This window comes from Erythrolamprus reginae, chromosome 4 (assembly GCF_031021105.1).
Source record: "Erythrolamprus reginae isolate rEryReg1 chromosome 4, rEryReg1.hap1, whole genome shotgun sequence".
Lineage (NCBI taxonomy): Eukaryota > Metazoa > Chordata > Lepidosauria > Squamata > Dipsadidae > Erythrolamprus > Erythrolamprus reginae.
In genome coordinates, this window is record NC_091953.1 from 126477144 (window position 1) to 126497788 (window position 20645).

The window sequence follows — 20645 nt, forward strand, 5'->3', positions numbered from 1 at the left end:
GGGATTTTGCAGTATCCTTCCCCTGGAGTGTGGAGGGAATGGGGATTTTGCAGTATCCTTTTCCTGGAGTGGGGTGGGAATGGGGATTTTGCAGTATCCTTCCCCTGGAGTGTGGAGGGAATGGGGATTTTGCAGTATCCTTTTCCTGGAGTGTGGAGGGAATGGGGATTTTGCAGTATCCTTCCCCTGGAGTGGGGAGGGAATGGGGATTTTGCAGTATCCTTTTCCTGGAGTGGGGAGGGAATGGGGATTTTGCAGTATCTTTCTCCTGGAGTGTGGAGGGAATGGGGATTTTGCAGTATCCTTTTCCTGGAGTGGGGTGGGAATGGGGATTTTGCAGTATCCTTCCCCTGGAGTGGGGAGGGAATGGGGATTTTGCAGTATCTTTCTCCTGGAGTGTGGAGGGAATGGGGATTTTGCAGTATCCTTTTCCTGGAGTGGGGAGGGAATGGGGATTTTGCAGTATCCTTCCCCTGGAGTGGGGAGGGAATGGGGATTTTGCAGTATCTTTCTCCTGGAGTGTGGAGGGAATGGGGATTTTGCAGTATCCTTTTCCTGGAGTGGGGAGGGAATGGGGATTTTGCAGTATCCTTCCCCTGGAGTGGGGAGGGAATGGGGATTTTGCAGTATCCTTCCCCTGGAGTGGGGAGGGAATGGGGATTTTGCAGTATCCTTCCCCTGGAGTGGGGAGGGAATGGGGATTTTGCAGTATCCTTCCCCTGGAGTGTGGAGGGAATGGAGATTTTGCAGTATCCTTCCCCTGGAGTGGGGAGGGAATGGGGATTTTGCAGTATCCTTTTCCTGGAGTAGGGTGGGAATGGGGATTTTGCAGTATCCTTTTCCTGGAGTGTGGAGGGAATGGGGATTTTGCAGTATCCTTTTCCTGGAGTGGGGAGGGAATGGGGATTTTGCAGTATCCTTCCCCTGGAGTGGGGAGGGAATGGGGATTTTGCAGTATCCTTTTCCTGGAGTGGGGAGGGAATGGGGATTTTGCAGTATCCTTCCCCTGGAGTGTGGAGGGAATGGGGATTTTGCAGTATCCTTTTCCTGGAGTGGGGTGGGAATGGGGATTTTGCAGTATCCTTCCCCTGGAGTGTGGAGGGAATGGGGATTTTGCAGTATCCTTTTCCTGGAGTGTGGAGGGAATGGGGATTTTGCAGTATCCTTCCCCTGGAGTGGGGAGGGAATGGGGATTTTGCAGTATCCTTTTCCTGGAGTGGGGAGGGAATGGGGATTTTGCAGTATCCTTCCCCTGGAGTGGGGAGGGAATGGGGATTTTGCAGTATCCTTTTCCTGGAGTGGGGTGGGAATGGGGATTTTGCAGTATCCTTCCCCTGGAGTGGGGAGGGAATGGGGATTTTGCAGTATCTTTCCCCTGGAGTGGGGAGGGAATGGGGATTTTGCAGTATCCTTTTCCTGGAGTGTGGAGGGAATGGGGATTTTGCAGTATCCTTCCCCTGGAGTGGGGAGGGAATGGGGATTTTGCAGTATCCTTTTCCTGGAGTGGGGAGGGAATGGGGATTTTGCAGTATCCTTCCCCTGGAGTGGGGAGGGAATGGGGATTTTGCAGTATCCTTTTCCTGGAGTGGGGTGGGAATGGGGATTTTGCAGTATCCTTCCCCTGGAGTGGGGAGGGAATGGGGATTTTGCAGTATCTTTCCCCTGGAGTGGGGAGGGAATGGGGATTTTGCAATATCCTTCCCCTGCCATACCCACAGAACAGGTAGTATCCCTTTGGCCTAACTTCCTAGTGTCTATCCATGCATTATTTCTTTCAAATGATAAATGTGTGCTGGAATCTCATTTATTCCCCACAGCTCTCTGTTCTCCCTTAAGGAAACTTCCTGCTGCGTAAATGATCTTCATTTCTCAAAGTGACATTTCTCAAAATTTCGGCTGACGGGTCCCCAGGGGGGAGCCTTCTCTGTTGTGGCCCCAACCCTATAGAACCAAATGCCTGCGGAGATTCATGTTTTCCCCACCTCGCCAGCTTTCCGCAAAGCTGTAAAACCTGGCTGTTCCGGCAGGCCTGGGATTATGTTAGGTTAAGTGTGTGTATTTTAATTGGGGTTATTAATTGTTTTAGAATCTGTTTTTACTGTTTTATAATTATGTTTATATGTTGGAAGCCGCCCAGAGTCCTTCGGGAGTTGAGCGGCATAGAAATATCTTAAATAAATAAACAAAATAAAATAAACGAAGTAACTCAAAAATGCTTTTTTTTTTCTTTCCAGAAGCCAGTTGTACTTTCTTGTTTTTTTCCCTTTGAAGACGTTTTACTTCTCATCCATGAAGCTTCTTCAGCTTTGACAGGACAGTGGGAGAATGGAAGGATTTATATTCCTTGCAGACTGCTGTGGCGTCAAAGGTGAAGACGCTCGGTTGAGAAGCGATACGTCTTCAAAGGAAAAAATAAGGAAGTCTAGTTGCCTACTGGAAAAAAAGGGACCTTTGGAACAACCACGACCTGGATGGCTGAAAATCTCTCTAGATTTCTCAAAATGCAAATTTTGGGCTTTTTTTTAGGCGAAGAATACATAAAGAGCCTAAGTGGCCATCCCGAGCTTATGGATCGGCTTGCCTGCCTGAATGAAGAAGAGGTATGTTTTGAACTTCCAGTGTTAATTTTTGTTCTCCTAAATTTTGGCAATGGGGTCCGGGTCCATATAAGGAGGCTGAAAAGCCCATCTTTCCTGCTCCCGTGTTGAAAGATAGCAGCTGAATACGGCCTACAGTCTGAGGGGCTAAAATGCAGGCCTGAAATGCATTTATTAGTTGCAATGCTGCAAGGGACATTTTGTGCACAAATCTCTCTTAACAGAATGAATGTTTTTTTCCGGGTATAAATTTTTTATTTTTACTTCCATACTAACTTTTTCATAGAAAGATAGACACATAGAAGATTGATCCATCTAGTCTGCCCTTATACTATTTCCTGTATTTTATCTTGGGATGGATATGTGTTTATCCCAGGCATGTTTAAATTCAGTTACTGTGGATTTACCAACCACGTCTCCTGGAAGTTTGTTCCAAGCATCTTCTACTCTTTCAGTCAAATAATATTTTCTCACGTTGCTTCTGATCTTTCCCTCAACTAACCTCAGATTGTGCCCCCTTGTTCTTCTGTTCACTTTCCTATTAAAAACACTTCCCTCCTGAACCTTATTTAACCCTTTAACATATTTAAATGTTTCGATCATGTCCCCCCTTTCCCTTCTGCCCTCCAGACTATACAGATTGAGTTCATTAAGTCTTTCCTGATACGTTTTATGCTTAAGACCTTCCACCGTTCTTGTAGCCTGTCTTTGGACCCGTTCAATTTTGTCGATAACTTTTTGTAGGTGAGGTCTCCAGAACTGAACACAGTACAGTGATCCCCCGAGTTTCGCGATCCCGATCATTGCGAAAGGCTATATCGCGATTTTTCCACCCGATGACGTCACTCCCTTCCTTTCTCATCTTTCTTTCTCTCTTTCTCTATCTTGCTTCTTCCTCTCTCACACTCTCTTCCTCCCTCTCTCATCTCTTTCTTTCCTTCTCTCTCTTTCTCTATCTCTCCCCCTCTTGCTCTCGAGCGGCAAGCGAGCAGCCGGACGGGCGGGCGAACGGGCAAGCGGCAAGCGAGCGGCCGGGCGAGCGGGTGACGGGCAAGCGGCAAGCGAGCAGCCAGGCGGGCGGGCGAACGGGCAAGCGGCAAGCAAGCAGCCAGGCGGGCGCGCGAACGGGCAAGCGGCAAGCGAGCAGCCAGGCGGGCGGGCAAACGGGCAAGCGGCAAGCGATCTTGGGGTTTCCCCTTTGCCTGGGCGGTGGGAAGACCCAGGGAAGGTTCCTTCGGCTGCCCAACAGCTGATCTGCTCCGCAGTGCGGCAGCAGCGAGGAGCCGAAGATGGGGTTTCCCCGTTGCCTGGGCAACGGGGAAACCCCATCTTCGGCTCCTTGCTGCTGCCGCGCTGCGGAGCAGATCAGCTGTTGGGCGGCCGAAGGGTCTTCCCCGCCGCCATCTGCGCATGTGCGGCCATCTGCGCATGTGCGGCAAACTCCACCATCTGCGCATGTGCGGCCATGGAAAAAGGGGCGCGCATGCGCAGATGGTGTTTTTACTTCCGTGCCGCTACATCGCGAGTTATCGATTATCGCGAGGGGTCTTGGAACGGAACCCTCGCGATAATCGGGGGATCACTATTCCAAATGTGGTCTCACCAGCGCTCTATATAGTGGGATCACAATCTCCCTCTTCCTTTCAGTACATTGTAAAATACCTTCTATTCATGTTACAATAAAAACAGTATTTCGTTAGTCAGTCATATGCGAGGGTCGCCCAGAAAGTAATGCGCCACACTTTTTTTCTTCAACAATTATTTATTGAACACAATGAAACTTACACAAAAGAAAGAATTATGTTTCTTCTACACTCCCTATTTTTCCACATAATCTCTGACCCACTCTATGGCCTTCCTCCAGCAAGACACAAGGGCGTGTATGCCCTGTTAGTACCATTCCTTGTTCTAGTCACAAAGTCTTGGAGCTCTGCTGAACCATCTTCTAATGGCCTTACCTCTATGCCAGACCTGGGCAAGGGGCGGCCCACTGGCCGCATCTGGCCCGCCCGCTGTCTGTGACTGGCCCGCCTGTTATCTGTGACTGGTCCGCAGAAGTGGGGGCCCGCTCCAGTGCGAGGATGAAAGAGCTCACCGCGTCTGCCGGGACTCTTCCGGGTCCTGCTTTCTTGATGAATCATGAAGAAAGCAGGAACCGGAAGAGTTCCGGCAGACGCGGTGAGCTCTTTCATCCTTGCACTGGAATGGACCCTGACCTCCTACCTAGAGCGGCCGAGCACAGAAACCACGCAAACACTCCAGCGCAGTGACTGTGATGCACCGTGTTGCCGTAAAGCAAACAATTAGGGGTCTGTAGAGTGGGTCTGGGTGTTTAGGTCAGGCCAAGGTCTGGGTCTTTACAATATTGGATAGAACTGAGTTAATTATATTAGTCCGGCCTTCTAAAACCATCCCAATTTCTTATGCTGCCCCATGGCAAAATTAATTGCCCACCCCTGCTCTATGCCCAGTGACTAACTGTACTTCTGTCCACTGCAGATTCTCCATAAACTGTAGACAAACGTTTGTGAATGTTCCCAACAGTTTCTTTCTCCGCAGTGAGAAATTCAATGACGACACACTGCTTGTAACATACATCACTTACAGACTTCATTTCAAAACCCTGCTGCAGCTACGCTATCTGTCTGAAGAAATGCAAAATTTACACATGCACTCCTGACAATTCAAATAATGTATATCTTAAGTTTCGCATTCGTACCATTACTGTAGGCTGAGAAAAAAATTGTGGTTCATTACTTTCTGGGTGATTCTCCTATAATCCAAAAAATAAATTTCAAGTTCCAAACTATTTACTTTCGGTACATATCATACTCCCAAACCTTGACCTCTAATTTTAAATTCACCATGAATTTCTTTTTAACATTGGTAACTCAATATTTATTTATTTATTCATTCATTCATTCATTCATTCATTCATTTATTTATTTATTTATTAGAAACATAGAAGACTGACGGCAGAAAAAGACCTCATGGTCCATCTAGTCTGCCCTTATACTGTATTTTATCTTACAATGGATATATCTTTATCCCAGGCATGTTTAAATTCAGCTACTGTGGATTTACCAACCACGTCTGCTGGAAGTTTGTTCCAAGGATTTACTACTCTTTCAGTGAAATAATATTTTCTCACATTGCTTTTGATCTTTCCCCCAACTAACTTCATTTATTTATTTATTTATTTATTTATTTATTGAATTTTATTTATTGAATTTTATTTATTCAATTTTTATGCCGCCCTTCTCTTTAGACTCAGGGCGGCTTACAACATGTTAGCAATAGCCCTTTTTATCATTATGATCTTACAATTCTAAATAAACCATCAGGCCTACTCCCCCTTCTTATACATTTTTCTTTAAAAATAAAAATCCTTATATAACTTTCTCCTAATTAATAAAAATAAAAAGGTAAAAAAAACCAAATCCACATATTTAGCATTATAACCAAAAAATTCAAAAAGAAAGACAACTGTTGCCAATCCATACTTTTAAGTCTTAATTTCTTATGTATTTATAATAGAATTGACTTCCTTACTTTAAATTAATATCGATTCACTAATTCTCACTTTAAAATTATATTACAGAATGAAATTGAAAGCAGCAAGACCCTTTTCCCCGAGCATCTCCCGCTCAGCAAACTGCAGCAGGGCATTAAGTCTGGCCTTTACCTTCAAGGCACCTTCAGAGCTAGCAGAGACAATTACTTGGAAGCAACAGTTTGGATTCATGGCAATGACGAAGAAAAAGAGGTTGGTTTGATATATTGATTGGCTGTGAAATTCTGCTTAAGCAGCAGAAATTTGAGGCTCAGTTGTGATGGTACTTTCTGTATGGCTGTAGGTGCCTAAATCTGATCGCTTACTATCCATTCAGATAATAATACAAGGGCTTAAGCACTTAAATCGTGCTGTGCATGAGGATATCGTAGCCGTGCAACTGCTGTCCAAGGACGCCTGGGCTGCTCCATCGTCGGTGGTTCTGCTTGACGATGAGACCAAGAACGAGGAAGAGGATATCGAAAAAGAAGAGGAAGCTCAAAACGAGGTATGGCGTTCTTTGCTTCTGTGCTTTCCCTTTACGTTCTTGCAAGAGGAATTGTGCATTGGTGGTTGTGTTCAAAGACTAGGGCAGGGGTCTGCAGCTTTAAACCCTCTGCAGCAGAGGCATGAAAGAGCCACATTCGGCTACAGAGCCGCAGGTTGCTGACCCCTGACCTGGGTTCTCAGATGCATGTAACTGTTGCAGATGATGTCACAGTAGCCTTGCTAACCTGGAGTTCTTGCCTTTCCTACCATAGTAGGCCGATTGGTTGGTTCCTCAGTGGTTGAAGGAATCCCCAAATCCAGCTTTATGTGAGAAATGCTGGGAAATATTTTGTAAAGTTTCTCTGTTGTAATCAGGCTACGATTGAAGCCTGTTTAGCGGAAGACACGAGTGGTTTTTCCATTAATGAAGGTTGTATTTCATTGCCAGCCAACATCCGTTCTAAAAAGCAATAACAGAAGTGCAGATGTTACAAGGGATACCATTTTTTACAACTGGAGAGGGGAACGTGGATATAGACTTGTAGCTGATTCGACTGCCCGTTTGTCCACACGACTCTCAATTGCAGCTATGTGTTCTTAAACCCTTAGCCAAAGACTTCAGCGAACACGGCAATGCTACGACCAACAGGCAAAGTTGTGGGGATTATCAAAAGAAATTGGAGGCCTTATTGTGGCATGCTGTCTAAATCACACATTAAAGAGGTAGGTATCAGCAGAAATGCTTTAATTACTGTAAAGTAGAGGGAATGCTGAGTCAGAATGATGCAATCTGTTCTATGACCTGATTGGTCAATACTTGTATATATTGTAATACACCTTTGTATGGGTATGTTTTGGTGTGGTCTGTTATGGATCTGTGTGGTTCTGACGTGGTTTGCTGTGATAATGTAGTCAGGTGTTTAGCATAGTACTGTGATCCCCGGGGTATTGCGAGCCCGATCATTGCGAAATGGCAATATGGCGATTTTTTAACCAGGAAGTAAAAACACCATCTGCGCATGCGCGCCCTTTTTTTCTATGGGCACGCATGCGTAGATGGCGCCGGGCAGATCAGCTGCTGGGCGGCTTCCCTGGGTCTTCCCCCTCTTGCTGGCGGGAGGGCGAAGCCCCCCCCCAGCACCCGCTCGCCCGCCGTTCGCCCGGCCACCCGCCGTTCGCCTGGCTCGCCCGCCGTTTGCCGCTCGCCCGCCCTTCGCCCGGCCACCCTCCGTTCGCTCGCTGCTCGCCCGGCCACCCGGGTTCGTTTGGCTTCGGGACATGCCGGCGGCGACGTTTTAAAACAGCCGCGCGGCTGTTTTAAAACGTCGCCGCCGGCATGTCCCGAAGCCAAACGAACCCGGGTGGCCGGGCGAGCAGCGAGGCGAACGGCGGGTGGCCGGGCGAAGGGCGGGCGAGCGGCGGGCGCGGCAGCAGCGAAGAGTTTGCGTGGGCGGGGGGGAAACCCCAATCTTCGGCTCCTCGCTGCTGGGAAGTAAAAACACCATCTGCGCATGCGCAGATGGTGTTTTTACTTCCGCAGCGCTACTTCGCTAAAACCCGATCATTGCTAGGGGTCCTGGAACGGAACCCTCGCAATGATCGGGGGATCACTGTAGTTTGTTGTGTAATTGTTCTGTCTGGGTCACTCCAGAAGCCAATACCAACCCAAAAAGAGAAGCCAGACACACTGGTAAAAGGCAAAGGCAGTTTTATAAAATTCAAGAAAAACACAGGTAACAGAAAATGTGCTTACAAACAGGAAAATGCTGTATCTTCAGATATAATCATGAAGGCCAAAAGTCCATGCAGCAATACAGAATTCTTGCTGCCAAGCCAAAGCTGTAGATAGCAGACCTACACCTCCCACGGATTTTCCAAAGCTGCTGGGCCACAAGCCAGGAACAGAGACGCCGAGAAACAAGACAGGATAACGCAACTCCAAACTGATAACACTCCACATGGCTTAAAGGGCTTGCCTGCCTTTTAAACCCTGCTGATGAGGACCACACCCAAACCCAGCTGTTTCTACTTCAATGGTGAAAATATCTCTTTAACTGCTCCTTTCGTTGCTCTGAACGTCGCTGTCTCATGTCAATGACAGCTTGTGCGTCATCACCTAATGACTCCAAGCTACTGGCTGGGGAGAGCCCCCCCCCCCCCCCCCCCGGGGCTCTCATGCTGTTCTCCTTCATCCCACTCCTGATTTTCCTCTCCCCCCTCCGACTGTTCAGCCCCCTCCTCTGCGCTGTCATCCTCCTCCGGGCATGGAGCCAGCAGAGACACAGCTGGTCCCTGAGCAGCCTCAGGCTGAACCACAACATGTAATATAGTACATAAATAGTAATATAAATAGTTTTTGATACTACTACTGAAGAAGTAAAAGAACCTTCTGAAGAAAGAACTCCTGCTGTAATGTCTTTATTAAGAAAACTGTCTAGTGACTGGTATACTCTACATTTCCAACTCTGACAGTAGGAACAAAGATGGTTACACCTTTGATTTGGTGACTGTATTCTTAATTGTAATAAAAGCCATGGTCTTTTCCCTTGCCAGGCCAGGCGGCATCTATTCACACCAGCTGACCGAAGAATTCCTCGAATTCGGATAGAAACCAGGCAGGCTTCTGTCCTCGAAGGGCAAAGAATCATTGTGGCTATTGATGGGTGGCCTAAAACATCCCGGTATCCTAATGTAAGTCATAAATGAAACATAGTTAGGCTTAGTAGTTGCTGAAGATTAACAGATAACAATAGCAATAGACTTACCGCTCCATGGTGCTTTACTGCCCTCTCTAAGCATCAGCCTATGGCCTCCAACAATCTGGTAAGGATCGAACTAGTGGTGGTGGACGGAGTCAGCCTGCAATACTATATTCTAACCACTGTGTCACTACTAATCACTGTGCCGCTAGAGCTGGGGTGGCGCAGTGGTTATAGTGCAGCACTGCAGGTTATTTCAGATGTAGTTCAGCAGTTCAAATCTCACCACCTACCTTCCTTCCCTCCTTCCCTCCTTCCTTCCTTCCTTCCTTCCCCCCTTCCTTCTTTCCTTCCTTCCTTCCTTGCTTCCTTCCCCCTTCCTTCCTTCCTTCCTTCCCTCCTTCCTTCCCTCCTTCCTTCCTTCCTTGCTTGCTTCCTTCCCCCCTTCCTTCCCTCCTTCCTTCCCCCCCTTCCTTCCCTCCCTCCCTCCCTCACAATAGCACTTATTTGCTATTACAGCCCTCTCTAAGCAATGTACAGAGTCAGCCTATTTCCCCACCCCCACCCCCCTCCCAACAATATGGGTTCTTATTTTACCAGGATGGAAGGCTGGGTCGACTTTGAGCCAGTTCAGAACCAAACTTTTGGCTGCAGGCAGTGTTTGCCTACAATACTGCATTCTAACCGCTGCACCACCACGGTTGTTAACCTTGACCCTTTGCAAGTGGAAGTAGAAGAAGCTTTGGCTGGCAAGCAAAAGTTTACACTTGCTCTAACGATTGTTACACTTGCTAATTTTTTTGAGTAGGAAACTGTCAGAAGATTTAAGAAATACTATTCTGCCAATTGTCTTTATTATTCTGGTTTGGGTTTTTTTTCTTTCTTTCTCCCAAATCTTCTTTTTCCCATTGCACTGATTAAATTGTACATTGGTTTAGGGACATTTTGTAAAGAATTTGGGAGCAGCTGGCGATAAGGAGACGGAGACCGAAGTCTTGCTACTTGAACACGATGTTCCTCATCAGCCCTTTTCTCAAGCGGTTCTTAGTTTCCTACCCCAGATGCCCTGGAGCATCACTGACGAGGTAGGGGCACATTCTCCTTGCCAGCAAACCCACCACTGCTTTTAGCATCACCCATTACAAGTTTATTCCATCACAAGCCCTACTGCGATGTTTTTTCCCAAGAAATGAAGTCTGTAAGAATGAAGAAATGTGTTTTATTTCCCATGTTTAGATAGAGAATAGTTATTCTTCCATCTTCATGCAAAATAAAGTGAAATTCATCGTTCAGCGCCATTGATTTTTAGTTTATATGTCTTCTACCAATAGCATGAAATTTATGTCTGTTTAGCATCTCCCTCTTAGAGTTAGCAGTTGTTGTGTATTGTAATTGCAGAACAGCATGTTAACTTAAGACCCTTTGGGTGGGGTGAAAGGGGGTGTACCATTTTCATTTATTCTTGTCTTTGTTGTGCTCCACAGTAATTGTTTGTTCTAAGTTGCATTTTTCTCTTTGAGTAGGGTTTACATAACTACTTTAATTTTCTTTCAGTCCCTGGAAGAATGTTGGGGCTTTTAAAGTGTGTGTTTGTGTGTATACATATACTTATATACGTATCACATGTTTTTTGCTGAATTTTTAAAATTAAGGGAGACTAGGATGGCACCATTTCGGCCTTGTTCTGGCCTCATCAGCTAGCCACACCCTTACTGGGATTTGATCCGGCAACTTCTGCCTTGTAAGGCAGAGAATTAACCTCTAGGCCACCAGACCTGATCCCTTCAGCTCTGTACCAGGGAGGGGCTATATGTTTTTTTATGTCGGATCACCCAGGTATATTGAAGGAACGTCACAGCTCCTTTTTGCCTCTAGGCCCAACCCATATATACATACATACATATACATATATACATACATACACACACATATATACATTCATATATATAAATGTACATACATACACACACACACTGCTCAAAAAAAATAAAGGGAACACTCAAAGAACACATCCTAGATCTGAATGAATGACATATTCTCATTGAATACTTTGTTCTTTACAAAGTTGAATATGCACAACCGCATGTGAAATTGATTGTCAATCAGTGTTGCTTCCTAAGTGGACAGTTTGAGTTCACAGAAGTTTGATTTACTTGCAGTTATATTGTGTTGTTTAAGTGTTCCCTTGATTTTTTTTGAGCAGTGTATATACATATATATGTTTGTTGTTCTGTCGAAAAACAGGCAGAGGTCTACTGGTTCAAATCCCGCCAAGGGTATGTCGAGCTGAAGAGAGCCAAAGAGCCCGAACAGATCTATACTAGTCTCCCTTCCTTTTCATTTCTCACACGATGCGCAGTCAGAAATTCGGGGAAAGTTGCCAGCTTTCCTAAACACTGTTGGTATGTCTCGGTATAGCTAGGCTATGAGACCTTCGACATACACTGAGTAGAAAATTTTAACAGAGCGTGGGTGTGTGATAGAATAGAATAGAATAGAATAGAATAGAATAGAATTTTTATTGGCCAAGTGTGATTGGACACACAAGGAATTTGTCTTGGTGCATATGCTCTCAGCGTACATAAAATAAAATATACATTTGTCAAGAATCATGTGGTACAACACTTAATGATTGTCATAGGGGTCAAATAAGCAATGAAGAAGCAATATTAATGAAAATCTTAGGATATAAGCAACAAGTTACAGTCATACAGTCAACATGGGAGGAAATGGGTGAAAGGAATAATGAGAAAAACTAGTAGAATAGAAGTGCAGATTTAGTAGAAAGTCTGACAGTGTTGAGGGAATTATTTGTTTAGTAGAGTGATGGTGTTCAGGAAAAAACTATTCTTGTGTCTAGTTGTCTTGGTGTGCAGTGCTCTGTAGTGACGTTTTGAAGGTATGAGTTGAAACAATTTGCGTCCAGGATGTGAGGGGTCAGTAAATATTTTCCCCGCCCTCTTTTTGACTCATGCAGTATACAGGTCCTCAATGGAAGGCAGGTTGGCAGCAATTGTTTTTAAAGCCAAAGTGATAAAGCCAAAGAAACAAGATACAAACTTAGTTATGCTTAATAAGTACTATTTACATATAGACAAAAAATAGAAGCATTCCATAAGAAGCACTAAGCAAATACAAGATGATAAGCACTAAGCAAATACAATAGCATAGGCACTAAGCAAATACACTCCCCCCATCAAGGCAAAGTAAAAATGACTGAGCAGAAATGAGCGTCACAGCGTCATTTGAGGGAAGGAGTACTGGCGCCCTCTTATGGCAAACCAGCCTAGAATATTTAACAGTTAAAGTGACAGTACACGTTTAAAGTGGCAAACCCTAACAAACATGTACCCTGTACCAACTAACACTACAGACACTCTCTTCTGTTGTTGAAAATGAAATTTCAGGATATGAAGCAGAGAGAGGACTTGAGGCAACTGTGTGTTTGCAGCGTGGACCCTCCTGGCTGTACCGATATCGACGACGCGTTGCACTGCAGGGAGCTGGAAAATGGAAACTTGGAGGCAAGTCATTTCTGCGGGTCTTTGAAAGACCCCTCTGTTTTCATCTTTTTATGGAGCCCTTCTTTTTTTGTGGGGGTATTATATCCTGGACAAGCTCCAAGGTAGAAAAGTTCTCACTTCATTGTAGCAATAAAAACACATAAAAACAAACCCAATACATACAGGCTAAAACTAGGAGTGAGAGTAAACCCTCCTACAACTCCTATACAAGTTATCATTACTCAGCAGCCAATCAGTAAGGTAAGCTTTCCTGCTGTTTTAGAAAGCCTACAGCTGTGATCCCTGCTGTTGCAAAGAATCATTGTGGCTATTGACGGGTGGCCTAAAACGTCCCGGTATCCTAACGTAAGTCGTAGGCTTATAGAATTTATACATGGTATGCTTGTTTGTATGATTGGTCTCTTAAATTGGGGTTTTTTAAGATTATTTTTAATATTAGATTTGTTACATTATCTTCTTTATTGTTGTTAGCCGCCCCGAGTCTTCGGAGAGGGGCGGCATACAAATCAAATAAATAATAATAATAATAATAATAATAATAATAATAATAATAATAATAATAATAAATAAATAAATGAAACATAGTTAAGCTTAGTAGTTCCTGAAGATTAACAGGTAACAATAGCAATAGACTTACCGCTCCATGGTGCTTTACTGTCCTCTCTAAGCATCAGCCTATGGCCTCCAACAATCTGGTAAGGATCGAACTCCTGGTGGTGGACGGAGTCAGCCTGCAATACTATATTCTAACCACTGTGCCGCTAGAGCTGGGGTGGCGTAGTGGTTACACCTGCAGTTCTGCATTCTAGCCACTGGGCCACCAAACCTGTTGGAAAAGATAACAGAGGAAAATAACTTCACAAGATGCTCAGTCAGAAATTCGGGGAAAGGTGCCAACTTTCCTAAATGGTAAAGACACCCTCTCCCCCCCCCTCTCTCTCTAGGTTGGCGTGCACATCGCAGATGTCAGCCACTTCATCAGACCAGGAAATGCTCTGGACCAAGAATCAGCTAAAAGGGGAACCACCGTGTATCTGTGTGAAAAGGTAAATTTTGGACAGTTCTTTCCCTTCTCTCGTTAGCAGCGTGGGTCTCCTGCCCCACCTCTTTGAGCAAGCCAGAAGGCAAAGCTTCTGTTCTCCCTGTGCGGTTCTACGTTTGAAGCCTGGCGAACCTTTTGTGCTTGCCATGACCAACTTGGTCAGCTCGTTTTAGAAGTGTCCAGAAACCATAACGCCATTTTCTGTTTCTTGCAGAGAATTGATATGGTTCCCGAACTGCTGAGTTCCAACTTATGTTCACTGAGGTGCAATGTGGACAGGTAAATGTCAAAGAGCTGTTGATTATCCCATTCTTTTGTGGATTGGAAGCTGTTAGTATAGGGTACATGTGTGTTAGGGATTGCCATTATAAACTGCATATTGTAAATTGTACCAAACTTGTACTTAAAGGGTTAATGTGCACTCAAAGAGTTAACATTTACTTGAAGAGTTAATGTTCAAGGCTATTTCGTCATTGAAGCTATAAAAGCTCATGATTTTACCCAGTCACTTCCTTGTTACTTTACTTTTGCCTGAGACGAGTGAGTCGTGTCTAAGCTCTGTGCTTGTAGAAGCTGCGTGCTTTATCTGTATTGTATAAGCTTTGTGCTTTATCTATATTATATTTTAGCTTTCTGCTTCTTATCTATATTCTGTTTTGCTCTGTATTTGCTAAGTGCATATTTTGAATTGTTTATATTTTGTTTATATGTAAATAATACTTATTTAACTAAATCTGTGTCTTGGCTTTATCACACATCCACGCTCTATTAAAATTCTCTGCTCGGTATTGTCGAAGGTTTCATAGCATAGCTAACCGAGAAAAGCCAACAGAAGCAATAGCAACTACACTTAGACTTACCGTATTTTTCGGAGTGTAAGATACACCGGAATATAAGGTGCACCTGTTTTTGGGGAGGAAAATAGAGAAAAGAATCTGCTTATCAGGTATTCATCTGGCTATTGTCCTTAGCCAGTACATTATTTTATCCTCTGGTTAGGGCTTTTAAAAAAAACTTTATTCGGAGAGAGTAACAATAAAAGGGCTTGCAAGCTGGCAAGAGCTGGGAACATTGTTAGCACCTGGTTAGGGCTGGAAAGAAACTTATTTGGCGCAAGTTAGAGCAATGAAAAAAGCCTGCAAAGACTTAGGGCTTGGAAAACATTCTCTGCAGAGAAAAACAATGAAAGAGACTGCAAGGTAAGAGCTGGGAAGATTGTTAGCAGCTAATTAGAGCTGGGGGAAAAAAGCTACAGTCAGAGTATAAGACGCACGCCTCTTTTAGGGAGGAAAAAGGTGCGTCTTATACTCCAAAAATACAGTATGTACCGCTTCAGGGTGCTTTTCAGCCCCTGCTAAGCGGTTTACAGACAGCTTATTTCCCCCCAACAATTTGGATCCTCATTTTACCCACCTTGGAAGGATGGAAGTCTGAGTGAACCTTGAGCCAGTGAGATTCGAACTGCCAAACTGCAGGCAGCCGGCAGTTAACAGAAGGAGCCTTCAGTACTGCCCCTACAACTCAAAGCAGTTTCGTTAACAGTGTAGGCCAGTCCCGATGGCTGCTTTTCCTCCAGAGGCCCCAAAACCCACCAGTGCTTGGTGGTTAGAAGACATTGTAGTAGGGAATGTAGTGAACACCTTACGGTGTGCTTTCCTTTTTGGTCACTATCTCTTTTCTCTCTCTTCCTTTCCTTAGGTTTGCCTTTTCGTGTATTTGGGAAATGAACCAGAACGCTGAAATCTTGGCGACCAGATTTACAAAAAGTGTCATTAATTCCAAGGTAGGGTTTAAAACGTCTGGGGCTGTTTAGAAAACCTCAGATGCTCAGAAAATTGATGTTGGGCTCTTGATCAACTCTGAAAGGAGCTTGGCATTCATTAAAGTGGATATTAATAACATTAAAATACAGAATGTTCTGCATTCAAATCTAGATTGCAAACTGTGAAAATGCCCTTCACAAATTGAAATTATTTTACTCAAAAGGAAATCATTAAGCTGTGGTAGGGGAGAACCAGAAAAGAAGTTTGGTTATTTTTTATACGCATTGTTCTTTATGAGTCAGACCTTTTACATTTGCTTTTATTTTAAAAAGCAGTAAATTTCTGTTCCATAGATATAACATTGTTTTGGTAGACAAGAAAGCAACACCTATTTGTGTAACACAAATAACACAAATTGTTTTCTCCAATCATACATTCAACAGCCTTGGGCTATGAAGTCTCAAGCCGATATCAGAAATCTCATGCTGGACTTTTTCCACATTTAAATCAGTTTCCTTTGGAGACTCTCCTCCTTCCCCCGTATTCCTTGTTTTCCTTTGCTTATTCTTTGAAGGCTTCACTTACCTATGCAGAGGCCCAAATGAAAATAGACTCTGCCACACTGAAGGATGACATTACCATGAGTCTCCGTGGGCTGAACAGGTTGGCCAAAATCCTTAAGAAAGGTCGGCGAGAAAATGGGTAAGTAGTTCAGGCTGCATATAACACAAAACAGTTTTTCTTTCTTGACACGTTGCAATCTTTGGGACCTGACTGGCATTTGCCAGCAGAAGGGGAGGGAAGGGGAGAGAAGTGGAGGGAGGAAAGGAAGTAAAAGAAGGAAGTAAGGGAAAGGAAAGGAAAGAAGGAAGAGAATGGGAAGGAAAGGAAAAAGAGGAGGGGAAGGAAGGGAAAGGAAAGAAGAAAGGGAAGGGGGAAGGGAAGGAAAGGATGGGAAAGAATATAAGAGAAGGGGAAGGAAAGGGAAAGAAGGAAAGAAGGAAAAGAGGGGAAGGGAAAGGAGGAAAGGGAAAAAAGAAAGGGAAAGGAAAAGAAGGAGGGGAAGGAAGTAAGGGAAAGGGAAGGGAAGAAGAAAGGGAAGTGGAAAGGAAAGAATGGGAAAGAATTTAAGAGAAGGAAAAGAAGGGGAAGGAAAGGGAAAGAAGGAAAAGAGGGGAAGGGAAAGAAGGAAAGGAAGGGAAAGAAGAAAAGGAAAGGGAAAGCAGAAAGGGAAGGGAAAGAAGGATAGGGGAGGGACGGGGAAAGAAAGGGGAGGAAAGTAAAAGAAGTAAGGGAAGGAAAAGGAAAGGGGGAAGGGAAGAGGAAGGAAAGGAAAAGGAGGGGAAGGAAGGGAAGGGAAAGGAGGAAAGGAAGGAAAGGGAAAGGAGGAGAGGAAGGAAAGGGAAAGGAGGAAAGGAAGGGGAAGAAGAAATGAAAGGGAAGGAAAAGAAGGAGGGGAAGGAAAGGAAGGGAAGGGAAAGGAGAGAGGAGGGGTGGAGAAAAAAGGGGAGGAAAGTAAAAGAAAAAAGGGAGGAAAGTAACTGAAGGTAAAAGAAAGTAAAAGGAGGGAAAGGAAAGAAAGAAAGAAAGAGGAAAGGAAAGGGTTAGGGGAAGGAAAGGAAAGGTAGGGTTTTAAGATGCAGAACTGAATTTCCTAAGAGCTCTCTGGGCATTTCTACTGTGATTAGAGCAGTGGAAATAAGTTCATTCCTCTTGAGATGTATCATGGGCCCAGCCATGATGATGTTCTGGGATTCACAGTTGAAAGGAGAAACATGTATTTGATGTATGATGCCAAAGTCTGGCCTTAATGGGATTTCTGAAAAAGATGGAGAAGCCAACCAAGAGCTCATCTCTAGATCTGTTTTGCTGATATTGAGGTTTGGCCACAAAAGTGCCTGGCAAGGCAGAGGGTCACTTGTGAATGGATCCATGACAATCCAGGTCTCTGAAGGAAGGAGGGCTGTTGGAATAGATCCTACAGAATTGGGTGGTGGAGTCATTCCACAACAGTGGTAGAGTTCTGTATCTATTTGTGTGTAAAATGTTTGTTTTGTTCATCTTCTTTTTAGGGCTTTAACTCTTTCTTCACCCGAGGTTCGATTCCACATTGATAGTGAAACCCACGATCCAATTGATCTTCAGACGAAGGAGCTCAAGTGAGTACCTGCTTTTTTTTCCATTTTGGATGGGGAGGATCAAGTTCCTGTGTTCTAAATCTTTTGGTTGCCATTTCTTGCTGATGTTCAGGATGGCCCTGGCACACTGAAGACACAATAACATGGTTTAATGTTAGCCGTGAACCAGGTCATTGTGAATTTTACAACATGGTACGACATATGAGCCCAGCCATTGGGATAAACCCATTCAGTATTGAAAGAGGAAGGGTATCAATGAATATTGCATGTGTGGTTATTGTCCAAGGAGCAGTTTTATGATTCTTGTAGTAACACTTGTGTTGTTCTGGTATCAACATCATTGGAGGTAGCCATACATTTAGAATACAATGATAATACTACTACAGCCATACAGCATGATTGGATATACTTAGTCGTAAGATCGTTGACATAAGACACGATGGCTGGAAAAGCTTTTAAATGGGAGCCTCAATGAAATTGCTAAATGGCAGCCATTCCCTGTGTTTTTCTGTCTTCCTGCCCATGAACAGGACAATCTGAAAAGTTTTGGAGGGCCAAGAATTTGAACAGAACAAGCAGCTATCTAAGGGTTGTCTTTCCCAAACTGGATGGGTCTCTAAAACAATATATGGGTGTGATTGATTTTTTATATAATCAGGGGTTTTATATAGATATGTAATTTTAATTTAATTGAAATAATTTTTGTTGTAAATTACTGTTTTTTATATCTTGTAAGCCGTCCCAAGTCTTCGGCAGCATAGAAATCCAATTAATAATAAATAAATAAATAAATTTGCAAATATGCAAGGGTGCTTCACCCTTCTGGATAACCAGAAGACCCAGGCCCTCATGGGTGGCATCTTGAGATTGGCATGGCCTTAAGCCACTGAGGTTCTGTGAAAGGAGGAATTAGTGCCACTGATTGGGTCTGGGCAGCTCTTGATGGTTTGTATTGTCCAGAGTGCATACAAGAGGGGATACAGTTAGAGTAATTCTGATTCTCAGTTCCTCCTCCCCTTAGGGGAAAGAAATCCATCAGGTGAAGGCTGGCTGTTTTCTTGTGGGGGTCTTACGAGTCTCCGTTTCCCTTTCTGCAGAGAGACCAACTCCATGGTGGAAGAGTTTATGCTGCTGGCGAACATCTCAGTTGCCCAGAAGATCTACCAAGAATTTTCAGAACACGCCTTGCTGAGGAAGCATCCGGCTCCCCCACCCTCCAATTACGACATCCTGGTGAAGGCCGCAAAGTCTAAGGCAAGACATCTCCAGAAAGTCTTCCGCTGGTGGGACGAAGGCATGAAAGGCTCCGCATATGTGTTCTGTCGAGCTCTCTGGTAGATTCCTCCCAAAAATGCACAGATACAATTTCAGACACACACACGTTTGAAAATTCAAAACAATGTTCTTTATAATGAAAATTCACTTAAACTAAGCCCTCTTTTGGTATAGCAAAGAGCACTCGTCTCCAAACAAATTGGTAATTTGTACAAGTCCCTTATCAGTTCTGTGATACTTAGCTTGCAGCTGTGAGGCAATTCACAGTCCTTCTTTCACAAAGTGACACACACTTTGCTCTGGTTTAGTTTCAAAGCTGGGAAAAATCAGCACACAAAGATCAAAGTCAGCAAAGCAGTCATGAAACACAACGATCAGATAATCCTCCACAATGGCCAAACCCACAGGCTGCTATTTATAGCAGCCTCACTAATTATCACAGCCCCACCCAACCACAGGTGGCCTTATTTTCTTTGATAATAATCTCTCAGTTGTTGTTGCCTTTGCATCGCTCTCCGCATGCGTGGCTGTATCATTAACTCTTGTTCCGAATCCAAGGAGGAGCTAGATAATTGATCTCCTTCTGAGCTGTCTGCCACACTCTCCTCCTCCCTGTCACTCATGTCTTCTTGGTCAGAGGAGCCTTCATCAGCAGATTCCACTGGGGGGGGGGCAAAACAGGCCTGCAGCATGTGGATGTCCCCCCCACATCCACAGTCCTTGGGGCAGGAGCTGGGCCAGAGCTAACCACAACAATATGCGAATGGGATTCCCTGAATTCTTGCTGGCCTTTCCTGTCTCGGAAAGGGGGCTCAGAAAATGTTGCACCAATTGAGGTTAGTCTCTTAATTTTGAAGTAGTTTAAGAGGAGATGCAGCACAGTTAGAATAGGGTAGAGTAGAATACAATACAATAGAATACAATTAGAGTATGGTAGGGTTGGATTGGTTTGGAGGAATGGAATGGATTGGATAGGATAGGATAGGAAAGAATTGGATTGGATTGTTTATTGGCCAAGCATGATTGGACACCCAAGGAATTTGTCTTCGGTGCCCAAGCTCTCAATGAACACAAAAGCTATGTGAGAAATCATGACCAGTCATAAAAATGCATCCATCATATATCACAAGATGCAACACTGTGGTAGGATACTAAATAAGCAATCAAGATAAATCATACTTGGAAGCTAAATAAAACTTTAAATCATCAAGATACAAGAAACAAAGTTGTAGTGATAAGTAGAAAAGGAGATAGTTAATAGGAAAGATGAGAAGAATAGTAGTAATACAGCCTTACTAAATAGCTTGACTGTGCTTTTCTCTGATGGGTACCAGGAACCGAGCCTCCTCCTGCTGGATTACACCATCAATATTTGGGGGTGGGGGGGTATAAAAATGTCTTTATTTTTCTCCAACCTACAATAAAAAACAACATATGCAATAAAAACACAAGCGTCAATGCCTAAAGTAATAATACATAATATTTCTTTGTTACATTAAGCATTCAAAAAGAAAGTCTAAACATCTTAAATTATACTTTTTACTAAAGTGATTTGCTCTTCTCTG

General features: G+C 44.0%; 1 protein-coding gene across 1 annotated transcript in view; it reads left to right on the forward strand.

Moving 5' to 3' along the window:
* Positions 1–20645, forward strand: part of DIS3 (DIS3 homolog, exosome endoribonuclease and 3'-5' exoribonuclease) — a 37199-nt gene that overhangs the window by 5895 nt on the left and 10659 nt on the right. Inside the window, exons 4-16 of the mRNA XM_070751361.1 lie at positions 2527–2600; positions 6199–6363; positions 6488–6658; positions 7249–7362; positions 9193–9330; positions 10277–10423; positions 12746–12862; positions 13807–13908; positions 14119–14183; positions 15603–15687; positions 16242–16369; positions 17740–17826; positions 18903–19059. Of these exons, the coding sequence (XP_070607462.1) occupies positions 2527–2600; positions 6199–6363; positions 6488–6658; positions 7249–7362; positions 9193–9330; positions 10277–10423; positions 12746–12862; positions 13807–13908; positions 14119–14183; positions 15603–15687; positions 16242–16369; positions 17740–17826; positions 18903–19059 (1550 nt within the window). The remainder of the gene's footprint in view (positions 1–2526; positions 2601–6198; positions 6364–6487; positions 6659–7248; positions 7363–9192; positions 9331–10276; positions 10424–12745; positions 12863–13806; positions 13909–14118; positions 14184–15602; positions 15688–16241; positions 16370–17739; positions 17827–18902; positions 19060–20645) is intronic.